We start from the raw sequence: 24,192 nt of genomic DNA on the forward strand, positions 1-24,192 counted from the left end.
TTTGTCTGTTAGAGCACTGGTTCCCAACCTGCAGGGTAAGAGCTGTGCTGCACTAAAAAAGAGAAACAAATCTCAACAGTCATGAGAGATAGCTGGGATGGTAGTGAAGGGGGAAAAACCTTTCCATTTCACAGAGTTTTATTCATTTTTGTATTACTTTTCTTTTAAAGCCCTATTGGCCTTCTGTTGCACTAGTTTGGGTATAAAGTAAACACTACTGTTAGGGAGTTTGTCACATGTGTACTCAGAGGGACTTAAAATTTCAAGTGTTGGAAAAGTCATCAACATTTGACTCAAGAAGAATTAGAATTTTTCTGTCAACATTGTTATAATAATCCAACTTCATGGAAGACTGACTGGACAAGAGCGTGTGAGTTTAATGAGGACCTTATAGTAAAATTGTCACTAGTAATATCTGAACAGGAATCATATCTTTTCCCCATTAAATGATTCTCAGAGCTGTCAAGATTAATTGATTTGATTGTGATTAATCATGGTCTGTAGTTAGGGCACTAATTTGTATTAATAGTGATCCATCGCATGCTTTATTGTCCCTTTGAAAACTCTTTGGTTCGGCCACGTCAGCGACTCCCTGAAGCCACAGTTATGTAAAATAACTTAACCATTGCTCCTTAATGTCATTTCACTGTAAAACAAAAAAAGTCAAACATCATCTTTACATTATGTTATCAAACATTTAATCTTTACTGGCCCCTAAAATCCCTTTCAATCCCTAACAAGTTCCTTTTTCTGCAGTTAAGTTCATATCATAATCTTTGTTATAGTAGTAACAGCAGGTCTGTATCCAAACAGGAAGTCAATTACCCTTAATTTCAGTCATTAGAAGAATCTAAAATAACACAATAACAGTTTAAAATGCAAAATATTTGAATTTAAAATGTGATATAAAGAGTATGATTAATTGTGGTTAACTACAGAAATTCTGAGGTCAATGGCAATTAAAAACATTTTATCATGTGACAGTGTACTTTCACAAATTCTCTTTAGCAGTGGTTCCAGTAGTGGTGGGATCCTGAGACACTCAGATGCCTGGCAAATAATAGAAAATAAATGATTGAAATTATATATTTTAACCATTACTGTAAAAAGATACCCACTGAAATAAGTTCAGGTTAAAATAAAACTGAAGTCATTGGATGAGAGTTACGCTGAAATTGAAGTAATGTGTAAAAAAAAACACCTTAAAATGTACTTTTGCTCATGACGGCAATTAGGTTTGGGTCTGCTGCTCTGTAAAGATGCACACAGACACCACCTGCACATTACTGAGGATTTATTAATGTCATCTGTAATTGTGATGTAATGTCACAGCACATGTACAGAGCAGCAAAGCTAAGCCTAATAGTCTTGAATGATGTTTTTAGATATGTCATTGAATGCAGTCTTTCAAGTAACATTGCATAATCATTCTGGGGAAGAGTCGGAGCGTAAATCTCTTAGAAAGATTGGATTTTGTCTCAGCTTAAAAATTCAGCACTTTGCAACCAGTTATGCAGCATCATGTAAAAACCTTATTCAGTAAACATGTTTAGATAGTTAGCCTCTCTCTGCAAGCTTTAGACAGACTCATACCCAGCTAGTGCAACAAACTGCAGGGCACTGAAAAAACAGAATGACAATAAAACATCACTCCAATTAAAGACATATGGTTATGTACCCTGTGTAGTCACACTGCAGCATTAAAAAAGTAAAAGTAACCCAAATAGGTTGTGAACCAGTGTGTAAGAGGGTATAAAGAGAGCACTGACTTACAACTACATAATCCTCCACAGGATACATTAGCAGTAATGTGTCCTCCATGTGTGATTTGAACTACACATAATGCCGTGATTTGTGTGCTTCATGTCATTCAGAAATTATTTGTACAGACCTGTGTCTCAACAGGTGTGTGATGGCTTTGTCCGTGAGTGTGTGCGTGTGTGACGTATTCTCGGTTCTGTGAGGCAGTGGCGTCTGACGGTTTTTATGTCTGAGACATGCTCAGAAGTCTCCCTTTGGTTTGATATTTTTGTGTTGGCTGAAGGAGCAGGAGTCTTGTGCCAGATAAATATGATTACTTTCTTTCTTTTTTTTGGAGTGAGGAGTGATGCTGTTGTGAAGTGGGTCTGCTTTTGTCTTTGGATCCACACCGGTTCCCCTGTCTCCTTCTGTGTTGTCAGTTTTTTATAGTCTGGAGTTTTTCTTTTTTCTTTTTACCCCCTCTGTGTCCTCTGTGTGGCCCCAAAGTCACCGAAATCCTTCTCAGCACTGTCATGTTAAACTCTTCTGAAGATTTCTCAAGCTGTGAATGTTTCAGTTTTAGCATTTTTAAACTGCATTTCAGTTCGAGGATGTCAATGTTTCTCTCTCTCATTGGAATGCGCTCCCATCCATTCAGTTGCATGCCTGTGAAAACCTGTTCCTAAATGTGCTGCATAGGCTCTACTTTGTCTCTCTTTCTTTCACTGAATTGATTTCAATCCTTTTTATCTCCTCTTTTTCTGATTAACACCATTCCTGCTGCCTCCTCTCTTCAAAAAGTGGCACTTATCTCTAGTGTTGCGTTGCGTTGTTTTCTCACATTATGTTGGTTGGCATGATTTTTAGAGTCAAATAATCTTCCTGTGTACATCTTCTAGCATGACCCTTCTCCTCAGAGTTCTGCCTCATTTGCACATACAGCAGTCTTCCTTAGCACGTACTCTGCCACCCACCCACCCACCTGCGAGGTCTGCATGCACTGCACGCTCAACTCGACTGTGAAGTGGACAGGCATCTGCATATCCGGCCTCAAGTTCAAACCTTTCAACCATTCACCTAATCATGATCCAAACAAACCACGACTAAAATCCAAACTCAAATCCAATCCTCACACCTCTAAATCAGACCCTAAGAAACCTCCTCTGCGTTCCTGCCTACTCACATGTTTAAAGTTGACTTCTTTTTCTTGGAACTTAAGGTATGACGACTGTTTCTATTTGACCTGGGTGCTGTTCTCTTGTAACTTTATACAGGAATAAGGAAAATACAGAGAAGGTACAAGAAAATAGCACCGCTGCTCCCTGCCTGCTAACCATTGACTCACTCTCATTCTGTTTTTCTTTTGCTAATTAACTTTTTCTAAGCTATAATTTTAACTTCCCATACAGTAACTGTTTACTAACTTTAGTACGTGGGGTTTTAAATGCAGCTCTGCGTTGCTACTTGAATAAATTACAAATAGAGGCTAAGTAATCGCTTTCATAATTGATGGGCCATACAGCTTTTCACAAAATATTGACTTGAGCATTTTTCAGTATTATAACGGCTAATGATAGCTTGAGACGGATAAATCTGTCACTGCTTTATGACTTCCTTCTGTTTTATTTTCTTCAGATAGCAGTAGATTCAGAGTGTTTTGTCTTAAATGGCTCTTCTCAGCCCTGCAGAGTGCTGCAGTTTGTGTGACAGTCGAGCTAAGAGTGTATTTGTGTATTTCTGTGCATGTGTGTGTCTGCGTGTGTGCATGTTAAGAAAAAAATTACAGAAAGAGTAAGGCTGCTGTCAGAAAAGGTTTAGACATTTTTAGTTTGTATAAAAATAAATGCAAACCTAAAATAAACTGGCCTGATTTAGATGTTATACTGACATATAATACAATGTGAGTGCTGTGTATAGGCAGGCATGCCTCTGTTTCATATACTTTAAGTCCCTGTTCTCTATCAGCTTCCTACTATGAGTCAAGTACACAGAAATAGAACTTTTCTTAAAACATTTGGGGAAATACTGTATGCTTCCTGTAGTAAAAGTCAAGCCCACTCTGTTCAAAGTTTGATCCTGGCAACTGTTAGCTCAACACTGCATAGACTAAAACAAGGGGAATATAGTTACCTGGTTATTTGCTGGGTGCAGTAATGACCTGGAGTTTCTCACTTGGTGTTTTTGATAAGTTACGTGTTAATTGTGTATTTTAGAGTTTCTGATAGATAGATTTTGGTTTCATTAGTCGAAATCAGATTGGCTATTTTTTTCCTTTTTAAGACTTTAAGCTAAGCAAAGCTTACATCCTGCCAGTGGTCTGCCAGTCAGTCAATCTTTGCACAGTGCCAATTCATAACAAATGTTATCTCAAGCCATTTTACAAAAAAAAAAAAACAACTCTAGACCATACTCCTTGTTCTAATCTTTTACAAAACCCAACATTAACCTGTTATGAGCTCAGCAAAAGCAACATTTAGCAAAGTCCCAGAAACTTCTGTAAACAGGCGTTAAACTCAAGCAGAACTGGACTCATGTTAAACAGCCATCTGCTGAAACTACAAGTGGTAGCGGGGGTACAGAGTGAGATGCAGAAAAAGACAGATTAACAGCAGAATACCAGCCTTAATGACAGCAATGAATAACATAATCATGGCTAAAATGCCATTAATAAGGGTAAAAGTATGTATAGAATTAGAGGGGAACAACAATGTATGGTAATAAACTGATCATTCCAATATTGACATAAAATTTTTAAATAATCATGAAATGGTGAAGACTAATTTCAGTCATTATTGCAAATTTAGCTGCTCTTTGATTATGTTAGATGTTTATAATATCGATAACAGACACAAGATTGATATTAAATGCTGTAGCATTTGACCAATAAGACAAAAGAGCTCAGGAGCTCCCAGGAAGATACACGATTAATAACATAAATGATACATAAAGATTTAATGCCAGTGACATGCAGTTGCATGATAATAATGCATACAGAAAAGGAAAGACCAAGAGACAGCAGTTGTGTGCCAGGTCCCCCAGCAGTCTAAGCCTATAGGAGCATAATCAGGGATTCAATTGTGTCTGAACCAGCCCTGAATCCAAGCTTTTTAAAAGGAAAGTAATGTTCTAGAGGGGTAAAATACTGTGAGCTCTTTAAGATATGATGTTGCTTGACAAGAGGGGTCTGGCTGCAAACAGGAGCTCTCAGACGCCCCTCTTGCAGACCACTCTTGTGAGGCACACCACCACTGTCTTGTCTGAAGTGACGTAATTTGCAGGTACAACCATTTTTGTCAGTTAGCTCTAGCTGTGTTGTAAAAGCTAAAGTACTGTAGCTACGCTAGCTGCGTAATTAATGTTAGTATGTAAGCCAATGTAGAAGTGCTAGCTTTAGCTTTAGCAATGTTAGCTTAAGCAATGTTAAATAAAGCTAATGTGGCTACATAAGTAACGTAGCTTCAGTAGATTTAGCTGTAGGTAAATAAGCTGTGTAAGACTGTTTTCATTAGCAGACTGTTAAGTCAGCTACATTAAACATTCTGTCATCAGTTTGGAAAGTCAGGTTTTTAAGTTTTAACTTGTGATGTCCTAACACTCACCCTAACCCTAACCGGAGATTTAATCTGATTTTATTTTAAAAGTTTTTGCATGTATTTCTGTCCTGACATTGTTGATGTCTGAAAGCAGTGGTCTACAGTGTAGGCATCTGAGAGAGGTGGTCTGCAGCGAGACTTTCTTGTGGACTCAGGAGGTATTTTCATAATCATGTACTTAAGTACTAAATACTAACTGTACTCATAATTTGAGTGCATAGGTCTTAAAAGTATGATCAGACTGACAATAATACTAAAATGCAGTGTACTTGAAACCACTTTAGAATTAAGAGTGGAGCCATGGTCACTTTGCACCCTGGTGCAAATTTGGTACCAGCAGATTTGGTACCATTAGCATGCTAGCATACCAGCTAATACTAGCAACTAACTTGCTATGAGCAACAGTGGCACATTTCAAAAGGCATGTAAAGCAAAATGAACTAATTTCTTCGAGGTAAAATATTAAAATCATGGGCAGAAATAGCAGAATTTAAGTGATAATCACTTAATGTCTTTTAGTAACTTGCTACTTTAAAAGAAGTAGAAGAAAGAAAATGTTATCACTATATCTTAGCATAAGACACACCAGATAGCTACAGCTTGAAAAAATTTGAAATTATAAACTCACCTGCAGGTCGCCGGTGTTGTTCACTGCAGTGCATCCTGGATAATGGCAGTTGTTTGCTTGTTCATGTCCCACGTCATCTTTCCGTACTCTTTTCCTACATGATTGTTTTCTATGAAGTACAATCACAGGGTTAGTGAAAAGAATAATAGTAAAATTCCTCACAATGTAGATCAAACCACATATGGGCTAATCAGATATGTAAGGAGGTGAAAATGGAGCTAATTTGGTTCTGTCTTTTTGACAACTGCTCTGGTAGACTCTAAATCCTGACTGAAAGACCTCAAATAAAATGTAGTTTTAAAGAAAGTCACATGACTGGTTAGCCATTGCTTACAAGGGGAGGTTAGATATAGGCCTGTAGTTAGCTAAGGTACATGAATTAAGTGGTAGATAGATACATAAGTGGCACATTTTCCTTTTAACCTTCATCAAGAGAGTTGATCGCAGAATAAGTAGACAAACTTTCAATAGTAGCAGTGTGTTTAAGACCATTTTGTATGTGACAGTGTGCCAGTGTTGGGTAGCGTTACTTTTGAAACTAACTCGTTAGATTACTGCCTTACATACTGAGAAAAGTAATTTGTTACGTTACTGCGTTACCTACTTCTAAAATTAATGCATTAGAGGACTGTTGCGTTACTAAATATTAAAACTCTTTACTCGCTTGTTCCACTCGGTGGTTGTAAAAATGAGAACACCGCTAACAGAGAGGAAAACCTTCACATCTCTTTAACATGCTCACAATCTGACAACAAGCTGAGCAGAGGCAGACAGAATCACTCAAACGCTGTGCATAATAACTGCGTAATTGGAACAGCTGAACAGCTGATTCAATGAATGCAAACGGAGCTTTTAAACTTACGTTTCACCAGGATGCTGTTCTTGTACCTTTTGTCCAAAAATCCATCATAATGGGGATAATTCCACAGTGGCCTGCTGTCCTCCTTGTCATCTCGCTGGCTCAACAAGCTAACAATGCGCGCATATTGGCACAGAACGTTTACCTTCCGCTGGCACGTGCCAATGTGACTACAGGAAGAGAGAAGGACAAACAGAGCAGATGCTTCAAGGAGCTTCTTTTTTTCTTTCTCTCTTTTTGAAGTCACAGAAGAAAGAAGAAATTTTGGATTTGCCTTTCAGTAACAGATTACTTTTATGAAAATGTAACTAATAATGGGATTACTTGAATTGTAAAACTAATGCGTTACGTTATTTGTTACTCCAAAAAAGTAATCTGAGAACTCTAACGGATTACTTTGTAACGCGTTACCCCCAACACTGGTGACATCACATAAGTATGAGCACTATCAAAACTCAGCAAAGCTGAAATTTTTTTTTATTGGTTGGTTGATATTAAAACAATAAAAAATTGCTGCACATCCAAGAGGCCTTAATGATAGTACAGAGTCAAAAGTCTAGCATAGCTGAAACGACTTAATTGCAATGATAACTAATGAGGAAATTGCTAAAGTCACTACATTTTAACAGTTTTTAAAGTCCACTTTACTGTAGCGTGTAGTTCATTTAAGCTGAGAAGATTTATTCTAAACTGATTTGTACACTAGTGCAGCCTGTTTACTTGCATTAATTGCTGATTCATTAAATGCAAGATTGTCTGTCTGGTGAGGTGGGATAAAGTCTCGACATTAATCCTCACGATTGGATGTGTGACTGCACACATGTGTGACGTGAAAGGCAGCGTTGCATGTCTTAAAGCTGCGATGAGATTTTATTGAAGTGATGTTTAAAGACACACTTGGGTGTGCTTGAAAGTTAATGTTACTGTCACACACCGTGTGCATTTAGATGTAGGCCCTTCTATGTGTGTCTTAAACGTTAGCGTTATGATGTCTTGAGTATGTGTGTGAGTGTGTGTTTTGCTGGAGAGTGTTGTGTTTATGTGTTTCAGCAATGGTACACTGCCACCATGAACCTGCTGGGGACCTGGCTCACTGAACGCATGGATCAGCAGCTCCACGTCTACCAGCTGAAAATCCTCATAAGAATTACAAAGGTAAGAAATACCTGTCAGCGCCATTAAAACACTGAAAGGTGTGCATGTAAGGACTGACTACAGAGTAATCTAAACAAAAAATGGCATTTTGTGTCATGTCCACAGATTTTGCTGTCAATGTAGGAAGGAACTATAGATCATTTGCAAATTTCCTGCATAATTGACCATTTTTACAGCAGAAATTGCCTGTCAGGCACAGAGTAGGAAACTGAATTTTGCCATGTTATAAAGCTACCACAAGGCTATAAGTCATGTAAATTAAGAGTAGGATGAGCCAGTGGGTAAGTTAACCCCCCGATTCATAGGCAGCTAGGCCCATTTCTTGTCACGGAACCACACAATCTGGTGGAATCCATCAGTTCGCATTTGCACACTGTACAAAAAAATGTTTTGCTTCCTGAAGTGGAAGGTCAACATTTCAAGTATAATTGCCATAAAATTAATCTAGGTTGTTTATTATACATTCTGGTGATTATTCAGCCTTCAAACCATGTAAAACCATGTGCGTCATTCAGCTAAAAATTAGCCTGAATTGCTAAGCTGGGTTGTTCTCTAAAACACTGGCTAAGGAGCAAAGTCACCAGAGGCCATGGGGTTAATTGAACTAATACTTAAACTTTACATTCAAGGAGAATAATGTGTAAACCGTCTCACTGAATGATGTGCTCAGCAAGCTTCCTTCACCCCAAGTGCAAAAAAACAGCAGTTCCTAAAGTGTCCAGTAAAGGCTAGCTGTTTAAGCACCTGAGACACATCAACAGCCATTCAAAAAGGCCCATTCTTATGGCAGAAATAAAACTTGTTTGCAGCCCAGTTCAAAATATGAATTTGGTCAGAAGAGCTAAGGTTTTATGAACACACACTGTGTGTATTATCATTTATAATATACAGTGCTTAACAAATTTATTAGACCACCCTAACCCTAACCAAAGTAAGGTTTATGCCACAGCTGCCCTAAATTAACAGCATTGGTAATTACCAAAATCATTTTTTATGTTTCTGCAATTGTTAATACACCAATATGTAGAAGCTCTTTAACCCAAATGATATTTTTAATGCTAAAATATAATTATTATTGTTATCCATGAATTTTCAAATTTACTGATTTACAAAAAAACTGAAAAAATAGTAAACACATTAATATTTCTTGATTAATATGTCAAATTACTTGCATTCCTGAACAGAAAAATGAGTTTTAGTGCTTGAATGTTATGCTTGATTCATTTCTGACTTCTCAGAAAAGCCCAGTGAGCTGGCTCAAATTTGGGTGAATTCAGTTTGGAATTCCTCATTCCTGTTCAAAATGGTAAAACGTAGAGAGCTGACTGAAAATGAAAGAGTCCGCATTAAAGCACTTCATGATGCTGGATGGTCTTTGAGACAAATAGGACAGGTGGTCTAATATATTTGTTAAGCACTTTATATCTGCTTTGAGTTTGATGGAAAGCAGTTATTCATAATCACCCCTCATTTCCAGCAGGGGTGGAAAGGAACCAATTACTTTTATTCAAATTACTGTAATTGAGTTTCTGTTTTTTTAGTACTTTTAAAATCAGTAACTTTACTTGTTTTCTGGGGCAAGTATTGTATTGAAGTACATTTTGAAAAGCATCAAATTCCTGAATAAAAAATTAAAGTACACTAGCCAAAACAAGGAGGTTCAACTTTCTGTCAACAATGTGAAACTGGCCAGTAGTTTGGCTTGATGGTCAGTGGCAAACTGCAAGAGAAATATTCCAGATTTCATCCCAAAATAGCTGTTACATTTTAATTTAGGTTAAGTCACATCTTACAATAACCATCCTGGTCGGACATTAATATTCCCTTGTTGTTATTGCACATTGATAAAAGATCATATTTTACTGTAAAAGCTCCTTGGGTATCACAAGTAGCTATGCAGTACTTTGAATAAACTTTAAATGACTTACTCTATTTTAGCTGTTAGATGCTAACATTAGCTTTAGCTGTATGGATATAATCAACTTAAAAGACAACGATTAGTAAAAAATTAAAATACAAGCCTAAACGCCATGTTAACCTTTCAGCTTAGCCAGAAATAGCAACAAACCACTTGGTAGCTAATGTATGTTGGAAAATGGCTTAAATCTGACAACATTGTTTTGTGGTGTCACATTAAGCAACAGGAGTAGTAGTGGGGGTTGGAGGACACTTGTTCAGTATAAAATGAGGTATACGTAAAAGAGGGAATACTTGTATTTCTGGTAATAAAATTTTAAACACCCAGAGTTCTTTGCTGATGTACATATCTCACTGCTCCTGTAGAAAAAGTACCGGGACTTCCGCCTGCAGGGTGTGCTCGACTCCACCCTCAACAGCAAGATGTACGACACGGTGCGCAACAGGCTGACCGTGGAGGAGGCCACCGCTTCAGTGAGGGAAGGAGGCATGCAGGGCATCTCCATGAAGGACAGCGACGAGGAAGACGAAGAGGACGACTAGAGCCCTGTACACCGAACCACCCTCACCCCGACCCCCCTTTCACACTTTTGACTTTAGCCTGGTTACCGATGCATGTACCAACTCAGATAGCCACTCTAGGACCTCTTTGTCAGCTCGAAATGCCTATGAAGGAACTATAAACTATAAAAATAGTACTTATACTGAGGAAAATCTTAATAAAAATGTTAAAAAATAACTAAGATTGGCAGTTTAGCTGTGTCATGATAAAGATAGCACCTATCTTTGATTCATTCATTTCTAAATTCATTTCTATGTGTTACTAAGCAATATGGAGAACCATTTGTTTGACAATGTTGAGTGAGATTAAATAGGTGTGTCCCTGTCCAATGCAAACCTATATGGCGCTTCTTTGTCGTATTCTACATTCATAATGGTACATTGTCGTGATGATGAGTGTGTGGACCCTTTTCTTTGTCTTGTCTGTTTTTAAGTGAATGCCAACTGCTTCAAACTAAAAACCTCTGTATTTGTTTACGGCTGTTACAGATACACTGTCGTCTACTCACTGTTCTTAACATCAACAGTAAGTCTAGACCTGCATTTTTATCATGTGTCAATGCTATGTGATCTTATCTCGATTACTAATTAGGAATCTTGAACTTCAACGAGTGGGTATTCTAGAGATGCAATATTCTCATAGCTCCATTTTGATAACTTGGGAGATTCTATTTTTATTTCAACATTAAAAGGCCTTGAAACAGGTTGTATTTTAATTGAGTTGCACTTTTACAGAGAAAAGAGCAAAAATAATTTTTTTTATTATAAAAAAAAGTTGGTCTGTCTTTGTTCTGTAACTGTGTAGAATGAGATGTCTGGCATTTGTTTGGGTCTCACTGTTGTTTTGTATATATTCTATAAATATATATATAAATATAAAATGCTGTACATTGCATTCTGAGCCATCGCTGCATGCCTGTGGGTTCCCACCCTCCCCAAACGCTTTCTGTTTTCTGTGTGAATTAGCTGGTGGATTCATTCTTGCTTTTGCCTTATGAAAGCCAACAGTTGTAATATGCAAGAGCTGTGGCCTCGAAATAAAAATTACTGTACATGTGCATCATCTGTCCTGTTTACTAGAAACAATTAGACTAAACGGTGGGGTCCTCTGTGATTTTGGAGGCTTGGAAAGTAGCCTTTGTTAGACTGCCGAGATGGTAGGACTTGGTAGACACAACAGATGTTAACAGATTTATAAAGCTGTTTTAAACTCAGTTAAAGATGACATGTCATAACTCATTTTCACCTTTTAACACAGTCCCCTGTGGTCTAAATAAAAAGTCTGTGCGTTGCTTTTGTCAAAATATGATATGGATCAAGCACCAGAGGTTTTTGACCCTAATAAACCACTTCTGAACAGTCTATCTCAGAACAGCCTATTTTGGTACATCTGTTTAAATGTAGCTGAGCTCCTTGTAAGCCCTGCGATAAGCGACCAGTTCAGGACGTATTCCACCTCTTTTGATAGCTGGGATTGGCTCAAGACCCTCAGGGCTCTGAACAGGACAAGTGGTACGGATAATAGATGGATGTCACTACCCAGTCCATCTCTTCTGTTGGTGGAGCTACATGGGGGAAGATACCAGGTGAGGGGCAGATAATATTCGAATGGCCTGTTATGGTGAGCACAGATTGGGTTTTCAGGCATAGGCAGATCCTAAAGTGACTTTTTTGAGAATTAAAATAACATTTTTAATTCAGGTACCAAGTCAACAAGCTGCCTGTGTATAACACATTTGATTTGGCATTTGAATGCACATTTAGCAAGAATGAAGGAATTACGTATCCCATAATCTATTGTGATTCCTTTTATTCATTTTAAGTGATCATTTTTCAAACTTTGAGACTGTACATGGATCGTTCTACACTACTGGAGAGTTAACATTCAAATAATAATGTAATATATTGTAGTGTTCATATACATTGTGTCATACAGAAGCAATATGTACTGTCATCAGCAACTGATAGATGTCATTGGCAAGCATAGTTGACATTTCCATTGTAACAACAAGCCCCCAAATCAGATATTAGGGATAAAAATTTTAGCTCTTTTTAGTGATCCAGATCATTTACCTCAGCTCAGTCAGAAGAGCTCTTTAGGCTCCCAAACAGCTTTTCATTTGGGTCCAACTTTGGTTTAATTTGTCCCTCAAAATGTAACAATATCATGACATATGATTGATATGTGTGCTGGCATTTTACCCTGATTATGCTATCATGTAATCCTTTCTTGTTTTTTCAAAATATACTGTCTCCACAGACACTTTGCTGGTCAGATGAAATCTGATCTCTGGCTGGGCTGTAAGACATACCTGATATAAAACAACAATGTTACACCATCAAACACAAGGCCTTAACAGAAACCCTGATGAAGAAACTCTACATGTATAATGTGCATTTTGAGAAAATGTGAAATCATGGACTCAGCAGGAGGCTGCCATGTTTTGGACCATAGAGCTTCAGCTTTTTTCTGCCCGTACTATTTCAATGCAGTAGTATCTCATAAGTCATCTATCAACTATCTCTGATTGCACTGCAGTCATGTAGATGTCACTCTCAGTGTAAATCAAAGTGATAACAGTCATGGAGGCAAAAAGGCAGCGAGTTACAATGTCATTTAGCAGATGAGTGGAGCTGATTTTATGATGTCTGCATTATTGCATGCACAGAGAGGGAGAGACTACCTGGGTGAGCAGTCAAGGCCACTGAAACCCGAAAAACTTTAAGTACTGCAATTCACACCTGGTCTGATCCTCATCATATCCCTTTGTCTCAGTGATCACCTGAACCTGAACTTTTACTTTATTCCTTTTAACATATCAGACATACAAATATCGATTCAATATGGGGAATTTTTCTGATCATGCACAGTGCCTTTTCATGTGTGGTGTGACTGGTAGTGTGGAGAAAAGCTCAATCACATAACACACAGACACATACAAATCATTATATATAGAATAATAATGGTCATAATCATAATATCTCAAATAAGATTTGGATCTTACTGTTCATGTAAAACGTCACTGTGACTCTAGGATTGCATCCTTTAAGTATTTTTGACTGAGGTGGCAAATCAGCTATTTTTCTTATTCTTCTTCAGTTTTAACTATTTTGCAGCAGTTTTCAGTCAATTTAAATATGACAAAAAGCAATCCAAACATGGTTTTCTTTTCCTGTACCTACACTACATTTAAGCTGAGAAATTACTTTCTAGTTTATTCTCAACCATTCAATAAAATTATAACAAAGTAGTAACTGATTTTTACACAGTGAATTTACACACTGCAATAAAGTATAGCTGTTCTCAAACAGTAGTTCCAATGTCTTAGCTGACATCTTTGCCCTTGGTTTCAGTATTTACTTTTGAAACTTTAAGTCAGTTTGTTGCCACAATTCTAAGTTTAATCTTACGACTTTTCATGTGATTGAATAGTTCCACTATTACTACTTTAAGGGCTGCCCAGGGGTGCTGTGGTTAAGGCTGCAAAAGAGTTCCTGGACAGGGTCTTTCAGTGTGGCCAAAGACATGCTCGTTAGGTTTATAGGTGCACTTAAAATTTTCAGTGACTTTATGTCAGCCCTGCAATCATGACCAGCCAGTTAAAGCTGGGATTTGCTCCAGGTACTCCCCAACCCTGAACAGAACAAGTGTTATAGGTTATTGATGAATGTTACTACTTCTCTTGTGGGAAAACTCCATCAAAAGTGTTGTTTACAGTCTGACCAGCACAGGGTGAAAAGGTGAAGAGGTGTCTTATTCAAGTCAAAACTCTTCCAGCAGTAGTTTAATGTGATACATGGATGCTGTGCACCCAAACCCAAACTTTATTTAATATATAACAATACAATTACCTATTAAATAACACTATTACACTAGAGATATTGTATATGACAGCATCATAGAAACACATGGCTATGATACTCTCATATAAATGTGTGATATGATGGACAAAACCATTTATTTGTTTATTTAAGTTACAAAATAGACTTAACTACCAACCTGGCTGAAATGCACTGAGGCAGACATAGCACATCCCTGGACAGAGGTGCTCATTTCAGGAAAAAAAATCGGCTTTGAATATCAGTATGGACCTCACAGGTGCAGGTAAGACTAAGGGGGTTTTGTGGATTTCTTCATAATACATTTCCCACAAAAGTACAATCTGTTACAGGGGCACTATACAAACCAAGTCTTTGTATAAAAAATATACACTTCTGTGATCACAAAGATGACATTAAAGTCAAAGGACATACATGTGTTCAGCCACAGCACTCGTGTTTTCACTGAGCGTAGAAATATCAAACATAGAGCTTCATTTGCATTCATTCAAAAGGAAAACAAACGGTTGCAAAGAAAAGTTAAGCTGCAAGGTGGAGTGGTTGGAAATATGGAGTTCTCTCCAAATGTTGGAGAGTTTTCACTGAATTCAGTGAACTCCCCTCAGTCAGAGATGTGGGTGTTCACAGAGGGTAAAAAATAGGATTCCGAAAAATCGATTAAAAAAAAAAAAAACGGATCTTTGCAGAGGGCTGGCGAAAAAATAGTGGTAGCAGAATATCTTTAAAAATCAAACACATTTTACAGCCTGCATTTTAAATCTTCTTGTCTATGGTGAGAAAAGCTGTGTGTAGTCTGATACTCTTCTGAGATTCTGAGGTTAAAGGTGACATATCATACCACTTTTCCAGCTTTTTAACACAGTCCCCTGTGGTCTTCATGAAACATCTGTGCCATGCTTTCGTCACAGTATGATACAGATCAAGCACCATGAGGTTTTTGACCCTGTATAAACTCACTATAAACCTTTCTCAGAATGGTCAGTTTTGGTGTGTCTCTCTTCAAATGTAAATAAGCGCCCTCTTACCCTGCCCCTCTCTTCTACAGGGTGTGAAACATCAAACGGCAACCTCTGTGGCTGAAAAATGAAGCCAATGAGGCAGTGCAAAAGAAAGCAAGTCACTAATAAAAGCATCTGAAATTACACTCCACTTTAAATGCTTTTTTTATCAACTAAAATAAACATGGTGACAAACGGTTTAAGCCCCTAAAGCCTATTGCAGCATATGTGATACACACTTTTATGATACCTCTATCTAATCAATAGGATCAATAAATCACAAAAAAAAAATTCTGACTACAATCTGATAAACAATAAAAATGCACTCAAGTAGATTATCAGTTACCAAAACTGCCAAATGTATCAAATGAGATACAAAAAATATATATGATAAATTTTATGGAAATTTAGATTTTTGGGGGGATTTCCAGAAAATGAGAATTTTCTGGCTCTGATTTGTGTTTTCAGGCTATAATGGGTTAAAATTAATTTCTCAGGACATTTAATGCATTCATGGGCACACACTGTATGGGGAGTGAATGTTTCTATACTCGTCCCTTTTGGTTTAACCCTCTTAGACCTTCCCTGCTGCAAACGACAAGTAAAGACACAGCTTATTTGATTTATAAATAAGTTTTGAGCCATTTAGTCATATTCAGCTACTTTTATCCCTCTGAACACCCTCAATTTTGCCATCCTAATGAATAATGCTTCTTAACCCTTACAGTAGATTTTCTAGCCATCCTGGAACTTCGGTGACTTTCCATGGTCTTTAAAGAGTGAATCTGCATCAGTAACTCCAATATTGAAAGTTTTTTCATCAATTTTTAATCATTATTTCAATTTTTTCTTCCGCTAGCTTAGCATTAGTCACCATACAAAATTCCTATAACGGATGTCACATGGGCTGTGACAACCAATGGCAGGCTGTTCCATCGTCAAACAGAGCATATGTAACACTTAGCCTGAGCAGCCTGAATGGCTCACAATGGAGAGAAAAAGAGACAGCGAGCCTGAGATGTGTCCTTCTGTGTCTCTGCAGTCAGGAACGGCTTTGAACAACGGCTCATAATTACACAATATAAAAAAGCACAGGGACTTTTTCTTCCTGAAAATGTAAATAATTTGAAGATTTTTTTGTCTCAGAATGATTATTTTTCCACATTTTGGTCCCCAAAAGATGGGAAAAAAGTAGCTTGTACAAAAAAGTCTCAATCATTATTATTTACTCTATGTAATACATAAAAAAAAATTAAGTTGTAAATTAATTACATTTTTTTTTGTCTTTATAGAATTTTGAAAATTCCAGTAACATTCCTGCAGCACACATATCCCTAAAGCCTCAGTGAAAAAAGGATGTTTAGATACTGAATGAGCACCATAGGTTTGATGTTTCACAAGCATTTTAGGACAAAAAGCCAAGGTGAGACAAAATGTTAAAAAAACATAACCACCCTTGTCTTATTTCTATGTTGATTGAAAGTTAGAGACAGCAGCTGCCGCTGATTGGACCCCCTACAGTAACCAAACGGCTACTACCACTCAGGATTTATCTTACATTTTCTACAGTCTCTGGTCGATACAAGTGCAGCTGTGCTTTCATGGCCGTGGGTGGAGATAGCGGGTGCAGGGCAGGTATTATTATGACATTGATGTAAGAGTTCAGACGTAGGTGGAGCACAAACAAAGGACTTAGCTCATATTTTGTGGGTTTGCAGTTAATCCAAATACCCACATATATATCCCAAAAACATGGAAAAAGTGTTTTTTTATGATATGTCCCCTTTAAATCAGAACTATGCTGTCACTGGCAATATTTTACATTTGTTTCTCAAAGACTAAAGGTGATTAAATAATTCTCAGAACTAAAGTACTTACATGTTACAAACTGGAACCACATCTTTGGTTACAAATAAAGCATCAAAGCCCCAAAAAGAAAATAACAATGACTGCAAGAAGTATTCACCCCTTTTAGATTTCTATATATTCTGTTATTTACAGCTTATAATCACAGTGGAGGTATTAGATGTGTTTTTTAATGCAGCTTCACACATAATGGACTCAAAGGAAATCTATAGATTTAGATATAGTAGGTATAAAAGAAACGATTGCACTAGTATTCATCTTTCTAATACTTAAAATGCTGGATGGAGATCACGTGTTTATTTTGTTGTTTTACAGGTTAAATATATCTGTGACTAAGTCAAACAAACAAAGGATATCCTATAAAAATCAATCAAAATACGTGATCACTGGGGGATAGGAAACATTTCAAAGGCACTGGATATCCCTAGTACAATGATAAAAAATGAAGGAGAACAGCACAGCTCTAAAATCTGCCTCAAGCAGCTCATGCTCAAAAAGCAGAGTGTGCGTTACAGGAATGGGCGAGGGCATGAGTGAAACCACGGAGAGAGTGAGGGAGCCTCGGAGAAGCTGCAGGGTGTCATGGCTGAGATTGGAGACATTTAACCAGTCAAAAAGAACAAGCCTCTGGTGGAAGAAAAGAGGGGAAAAAGTTATGCAGGGAGACCCTGGGACATTGCTGAGGGTTTAACGGTCAAATCATCCTGAAATACTTCTGTGGAGGATGCTGGCTCTGTTGCATGCTTGTGAGTTTGGAAACTGAAGGCAGAAAAATATGAAAAAGCCCAGGATATGAGAGAAATGTAGGAAGGACTTTGCTTTTCACTTCCAGGCTTAGTTAAAGTCTGATAGAACTTTAGAGAATGAATGGAAACAGCCCTCCATAACAAAGGATTGGTTCAAAATATTGTCTACAGAGGGTCAATACCTGTGCCATCAGTTGTGTCAGCTAAAAATGTAATCATCATCTATTAGTGTACACTTTGAAATTAAAACAGTTTATTTTATTGATGTGGCAAAAATAAATCCTCACTGCATCCACTGTGATTTAAGAATGTAAATAAATGTAACCTGGAGTGAATATTTCTCCTGTGTCGTTACAGAGAAACCTATGATGTGTTAACAGACAAGCCGTGACTGCTGAGGTTAGAAGGCTGGAAAAAATTAAAAGAGGAATTTGTAGATAAATCATCATAAGATATATACTAAAAAAAAGAAAAGATCATCTTCACTATGGCCAGTGGACAAAGAGGCAAAATACTAAACAACAAAAATATTGGCTGGCTATGAAGGATATAATATATGTGTATATATTACAAAACAATATAACAATAGAAATCCCTGTAAAAAGCAAGAAAGGTTCACATTAGATGTAACACATTAAACAAAATAAGCAATAAGTACATTATACAGCAGTGAGATATTTGGACAGTATATGAATAATAGGCAGGTAATCGTCTCTTAACGGGATAAAAGCACCGCCACCATGTTGGCAGAGCTTTAAAACAGATTGACTGAGGTGACAAAGTGACTTAATGCATGCTGGGCTACGTGACGTGATGTTTTCTTTTGTAGTGGTGGATTGCCAGAATGTCTCCTGGCCTTCATGCTTCAGGGTTCGTCCCGACGCCGTCTGACAGTCAGATCCCAGATGTGTTGTGATGTCAGAATTTTTTCACTCACTGGATTTAGGCAGTAACACTGATAGTATAGTGCAAACTGGACAGAGCTGCTTTATCCTCACGTCAACTTAAAACAGGTGCAAACGCTCAGCAGGATAACAAATAAGACAAGAGAATAAAGGACAAAAACATAAATATCAAAAAACTTTCATCAGTATAAAAAGTAATAAGGTTATTCGTTTAATCAATAGTCTGGCAAAAAAGGCCTCAGAAAAGTTCTCGAGTTCTTTTACAAATTAAGTGCCTGTGAGAAAGTCCTCAGACGAGCGACTCCATGCTCTCGGCAGGGTCTGACTCGTCTGCGATCACCACCACCCCGTTAGTGTCCATGTGCATGGGGCTCAGGCCGCACTCCCTGTTACTGACCAGGCTGAGCATGGCTTTGTAAAGGTACTGGTACTGCTCCTGTGTGCACAGACAGAAATACACAACAGGTTACAACAACATCCTTTATATTCCTGTTAACACCTGGGAACAGAGATTCAGGAACATGGCGTTTAAGACTTCAGAAATCAATATCATTTAACAATCAAACAAATAACTAATATGAAAGTGTTGCTCATATAGACACAATAAAAAGATTGATCACTCCTCTGCATGCTGGAGCTTTGGTGCCTTATTTGGCATCTTCTGATACAACTCTTTTAGGGGCAACTTGTGAGGAACTGCAAACTGGGGAAAACCAGAGAATTGTAAATGTTTATATTTCAAGGCTGTGTCCAGACCTTTATTAACGTGGACTTGATGATATTTTTTAGTTTTTTTGGCTATAAAGTTACACAACAGATTGACAAATTTATATTTTCTTAGCTTAATCTCTTACAGAACCAAAACCCAGATGTAAGGCCAAAGTCACCATGTAAAGCACAAACAAAAGGTAATGTGCTATGTTTGAATAGAAAGAAACCTACAGGCAGTCTGTCGCAACAAAGTCAAAACACTTGATTTTAATATCAGTCTCCCCTCTGACAAGGCAAATAGCCAATCATAGGTAAGGAATTTGGAGTGGTATTTGGCCTGAAATTTACCATTAAATCTACTTTATCAAGTAACACACATAATTTATCATTATAAATATTTTCTTTATCAGCAGTTAAAAATTTGCACTTGATGTTATTCATATTTGGTAGTGTGGCTGTTCTGGGATCCCCCTGCCCTTCCACAAGCCTATGTGGTAAGCATCAAGCAGAGAAGAGAAGCAGCAAAAAAACTCCAAAGAGCAGAGGAGGCTCAACAGAATGACACTGATCAAGTCAGAAGCAGAATAAAGGAGAAGATGGGGTGGAGGAGGGTAGCAAAAAGCAGCTAGCAGAGGAAGCAGCAAAGCATAGCCAGGCTAGAGCAGGTTAATATGTCTGTAAACACTCAGAGACAGGGAGTCAGCAACGCTACTCAATAGACCAATCACAGAGCTTGTGATCTGCATTGTTGTTCAAGCTACATGTGTAAAGAAGACAGAAGATATCATGGTTGGCGCTGTGTGTCACTTTATTCTCCATTCATGTATGCATTTTTCTTTGTTAAACACCAGGAGTTGCTAGCTATTATCAACACACACTTAGATTTGAACCAATAACTGGACTTTTTTGGTTTTGCTCTGTGTTCGCTCAGCATGAAAGAAGACACAAAACCCCAATACAAAGGGCCAAGTTCCTCCTGCAGTTGGTAAACTGGTAGAAGTTCCTGACAGTAGTTTGGAAAAACAGCATAAAAGTCTGTAGAAATCTCATTGACCTTTATTAGACAGCCACTGAAAAAGCTGTGCTAAATGTCAGACAGAATATCCAAGTGACCAGTGAGCACAGTGCTTTGCAGCTCAAGCTTCACATATTCTACAGTAAACAAAAACAGAGCTGAATAATAATCAACAGAGGAGAAAAACACAACTTGAGATGCATGCTTAAGATTCAGGGTGTTTTCTGGATGGAGGGTGGGCTTCTTTGCTCACACAGCAGCTATCAAAATGCAGCCCAGTTCAGGTTGTTGCTGTGTGCGCCTGTTTTGATGTTTTTCTGCTCAAAGTTGACAGAATATCGATCAATGCAACCTTGATGTTTTAGAGAAGTATTAAATTAAAGTTGTTTGCCACAGCAAAACATTATGTTCACAAGGCTCTGGCTTGTTATCAACTAGTCCAGTCAATGAAACGAAAATGCTTGCAATAATGTCTGATTACACATCCAGAAAACAGATTAAAGAATAATATTCACACAGAGACATATTTGTGTCCATCTGACAGGTCTAATGCCAATGTTTGCTGGGTTTTGGTCTCCACCAACTCCTGAGAAGATACTTGATTTCAGCCTCTAGTTGCTACACTGTATTCTTAATTTTTGCTTATCTGTGTGGGTCTGCTGTCAGGTAACTTATAAGGCAGGGAAGAGATTCCTGATTTTGAAAACAAACATTATGAGAGAAGCGGGTGTAAAATAGAAAACCAGACCAAAGTTAGTTTAAAAGGCACTAAAATACCTCACAAGGATAAAGAGTTTGCTTTGATTTGATTGCATTTGATTTAAGATTAAACTCACTATATCAGTGAAGACTCCCGGCCTCATGAGATTGATCATCTTAGCCACCTGGTAGATGTCGACGACACCCTCATTCTCCAGCTGCTGGGACAGCGTGGTGAGAGCACAGAGCATGCCGGCTGACACGGCTCCATACCTGAGAGAAAATAAACAAAATAAGCTCTGTGAGACAACTGTCTGATCGATTCAGCTTTCATTCAGCTATTTTTAAACTAAACTGGATGGAACGATCCTATGTTTACGGAAAACTTTTTCCAAACAAATCTGAAATATATCATTTTCGTTTCTGTGTGGACAAGTATACGTTTTTTCTGGTTTAAGTTGTGACTTTTATTAATCAGAGTGATGAGTAACCTACATGAATGAATGAAAAAGGATATAAGCAACTACAAATACTTGTTTACATTTAATGTAAATACTTATGTATAGAAGCGTACATAACAATATTGTGCTGCTGCCTGTTTTGGCTTGGAAATTATTTTAAATAGGATTCTTAATCTCAATGATTAAATGCGTTTAAATACATACAGATTATAGTTTTTAGCTGTTAAAATCCAACTATGTAAGCTTTGATATTTAGCTTTAGAGATAAATGAATGTATGTAAGAAGGAAAAGGGGTAACTCGGTATGTAGGTTTTCACTTTTATACTGTTAAGCCAGCTGATGTGCACTACGCTGCTAACAGCACAGAGGTCTGCAGGAGAGACATCAGCAGGGAACAACTGGCAAAGTTGTTATAGTTGTGTTGTTACTAAGAGACTTCAGAGCGCTGTTTTATTTATCTAGTAGTTATCTGCAGATTCTCTGTGATGGTAGACACCAGAGGACGTTCAAAGCAGGAGCCACAGAGAGCTCTCAACATTTAGTGCCTTTGTCCCATAGAACTAGTGCAAAAATGAAGTGAAACAAAACAAAAATCCAAGAGAAACAAATATCTCAGGATTCCGATTACATCTGAACCCTCAAAAATCACATCCAGATGAAGGCGTTTGTCTTGTTGTTGCTCATAGAACAATAAGAAAGCACAATAACCTGTAAAAATGTAAAGTATACAATAAGAGAGATGTACAGAGAGCTGGACTACATTTTGATTGAATCTCAGGAGGATAAGTCTGTCAGAGGTGTCATTTCTTTGACTTTTAATGTGTTGAACCTTCAAAGTGTTGACAGAGAGGCAAACAAGCTTACTCATCATGCACAATAGTGGGGCCATCTCGGGTCATGGCCTCCTCCTTGATGACACTGATGAGCTCAAAGGTGCTGCTGAGTGGAGCATCGGGGTTTGGCCATTTAGGGCACTGAAAATGTCTCACCTCCAGAACGTAGTCGTCCTGTCACACAGAGGAGACACATCACTTCATTAATGTTAGACTTCTTTGGCAGGGCACAAAAAGGTATATAGCAGAGCTTCAGGGACCTGTGTAGCCTCGAGGATGAAATCATGGATGATGATCTGTTCCTCGTTGGAGAGGCACAGTCTGTCCTTACTGATGAGGGTTACGGTAAAGGCGATGCAGTTCATGGCCTCTTCTCGACTCGGCCAGTAAACAAACTCATCCTCAGCCTGCGGACAAACAACAGCAAGGTTGAGGATATTTATTTGGCACAAGCTCATATGAATGGACAGAGAAATGCAGACAGTACCGTATGACCATGAAATGACACAAATACAGTAGATATATCACAATATATCAGACTCTGTTCAAGATTCCTCGTGTCTGTGAGTTATCTGTTGTTATACTTTGTTATACTAGCAACTTAAAAAAAAAAATCTGATCAGCAAAATCTTTAGTATAAAGAATAAATATTTTAGATATCAGAGAGAATCTGTCCAAGCAAATCTCCTTTTTCTATCATCCAGTTTTTACTAGTCATAATTTTGATTTTGGATAAACATAGTTACGTTATGGATATCTGGGAGGAAATAATCTTTTTGATTTCCAAAATCAGAATTAAAAACAGCAACTACTGAAAAGCAGATATCCGCTATCCAGTCTAGTCCAAAAAAGTTAAAACTGCTTGCTATGGAAATATAGTTTGCTTTATGTTTCAGGATTACTCACCAGCCCCAGGTTGTCAGGCAGCATGACAATAATCTGAGCGTTATGGTCCCAGATCATCCTCCAGAAGTCTGTGGTAGTGTGGGGCAGAGGATGCTGGGTAATGATGAACTCATTACTCCTGAAGTAACCCTGAGGTGACAGGAGAAGAGCTGTTAGCCTCTGTAAAGCTCAGAGCTCTCACACTGAATGATTATAAAAGCTGACAGACTGCTGATCATTGTCCAAGAAAATGTCATAGCAAACTGCCAGAGCTGTCAATAAAGTTCTGTAGAGGGAAAAAAAAAACAGATTGAGAAGCTGGCCTATCACAGCGTACCATTATGTAGGATGCATTAATGTAATCTGTTCCCTTCATGCCGGGCAGAGTGGTAAGTCCGACCCTTGCTCGCTCCGCTGTGGAGAGGCACAGAGAGAGAGAAAACACTTTAAATCACCAGCTCAGGCCTGTATTATTGTATCACACAGGCTGATAATGCAAATACTCGTTACCAGGCCTAGCTGTTGCTATAGCAACAAGTACATCCTTTTTCAACTGTCGGCATGCAGAGAACGCTCAGAAAGATTAACTTAAAGGATTATGGAAATAAACATTCCAATTTTGGATGATGATTTATTTAATAATTTATTGTGAACTAAACGAGGGAATGCTGAGGTGACTCGAATTTACTCTTATCAAAAAAAAAAAAACAAAAAAAAAGGAAAAAAAAAAGGGGAAGCCAAGAGGATCTGGCTGCAGACCTCTATAATGGGGCGACTTC

At 37.9% G+C, this 24,192-nt stretch overlaps 2 protein-coding genes across 16 annotated transcripts in view; one reads left to right on the top strand and one right to left on the bottom strand.

Annotated features, from left to right (window-relative positions):
* The window catches only part of cadpsb (Ca2+-dependent activator protein for secretion b), a 103,488-nt gene extending 91,966 nt beyond the window's left edge, over window positions 1–11,522 (top strand). For all 15 annotated transcript variants that reach the window (XM_041780849.1, XM_041780906.1, XM_041780865.1 and 12 more), the window contains 2 exons: window positions 7,871–7,975; window positions 10,259–11,522. In XM_041780849.1, the coding sequence (XP_041636783.1) occupies window positions 7,871–7,975; window positions 10,259–10,435 (282 nt within the window). In that variant the 3' untranslated portion in view covers window positions 10,436–11,522. The remainder of the gene's footprint in view (window positions 1–7,870; window positions 7,976–10,258) is intronic.
* Window positions 11,523–15,654: 4,132 nt separating this feature from the next.
* ca16b (carbonic anhydrase XVI b) overlaps window positions 15,655–24,192 on the bottom strand; it is a 172,186-nt gene continuing 163,648 nt past the window's right edge. Inside the window, exons 24-29 of the mRNA XM_041780135.1 lie at window positions 23,751–23,827; window positions 23,435–23,563; window positions 22,789–22,935; window positions 22,560–22,702; window positions 21,371–21,506; window positions 15,655–19,244 (exon numbers count right to left, since the gene is read on the bottom strand). Of these exons, the coding sequence (XP_041636069.1) occupies window positions 19,098–19,244; window positions 21,371–21,506; window positions 22,560–22,702; window positions 22,789–22,935; window positions 23,435–23,563; window positions 23,751–23,827 (779 nt within the window). The 3' untranslated portion in view covers window positions 15,655–19,097. The remainder of the gene's footprint in view (window positions 19,245–21,370; window positions 21,507–22,559; window positions 22,703–22,788; window positions 22,936–23,434; window positions 23,564–23,750; window positions 23,828–24,192) is intronic.

The sequence above is a fragment of the Cheilinus undulatus genome, linkage group 3 (assembly GCF_018320785.1).
Source record: "Cheilinus undulatus linkage group 3, ASM1832078v1, whole genome shotgun sequence".
NCBI classification, from domain to species: Eukaryota; Metazoa; Chordata; class Actinopteri; order Labriformes; family Labridae; genus Cheilinus; species Cheilinus undulatus.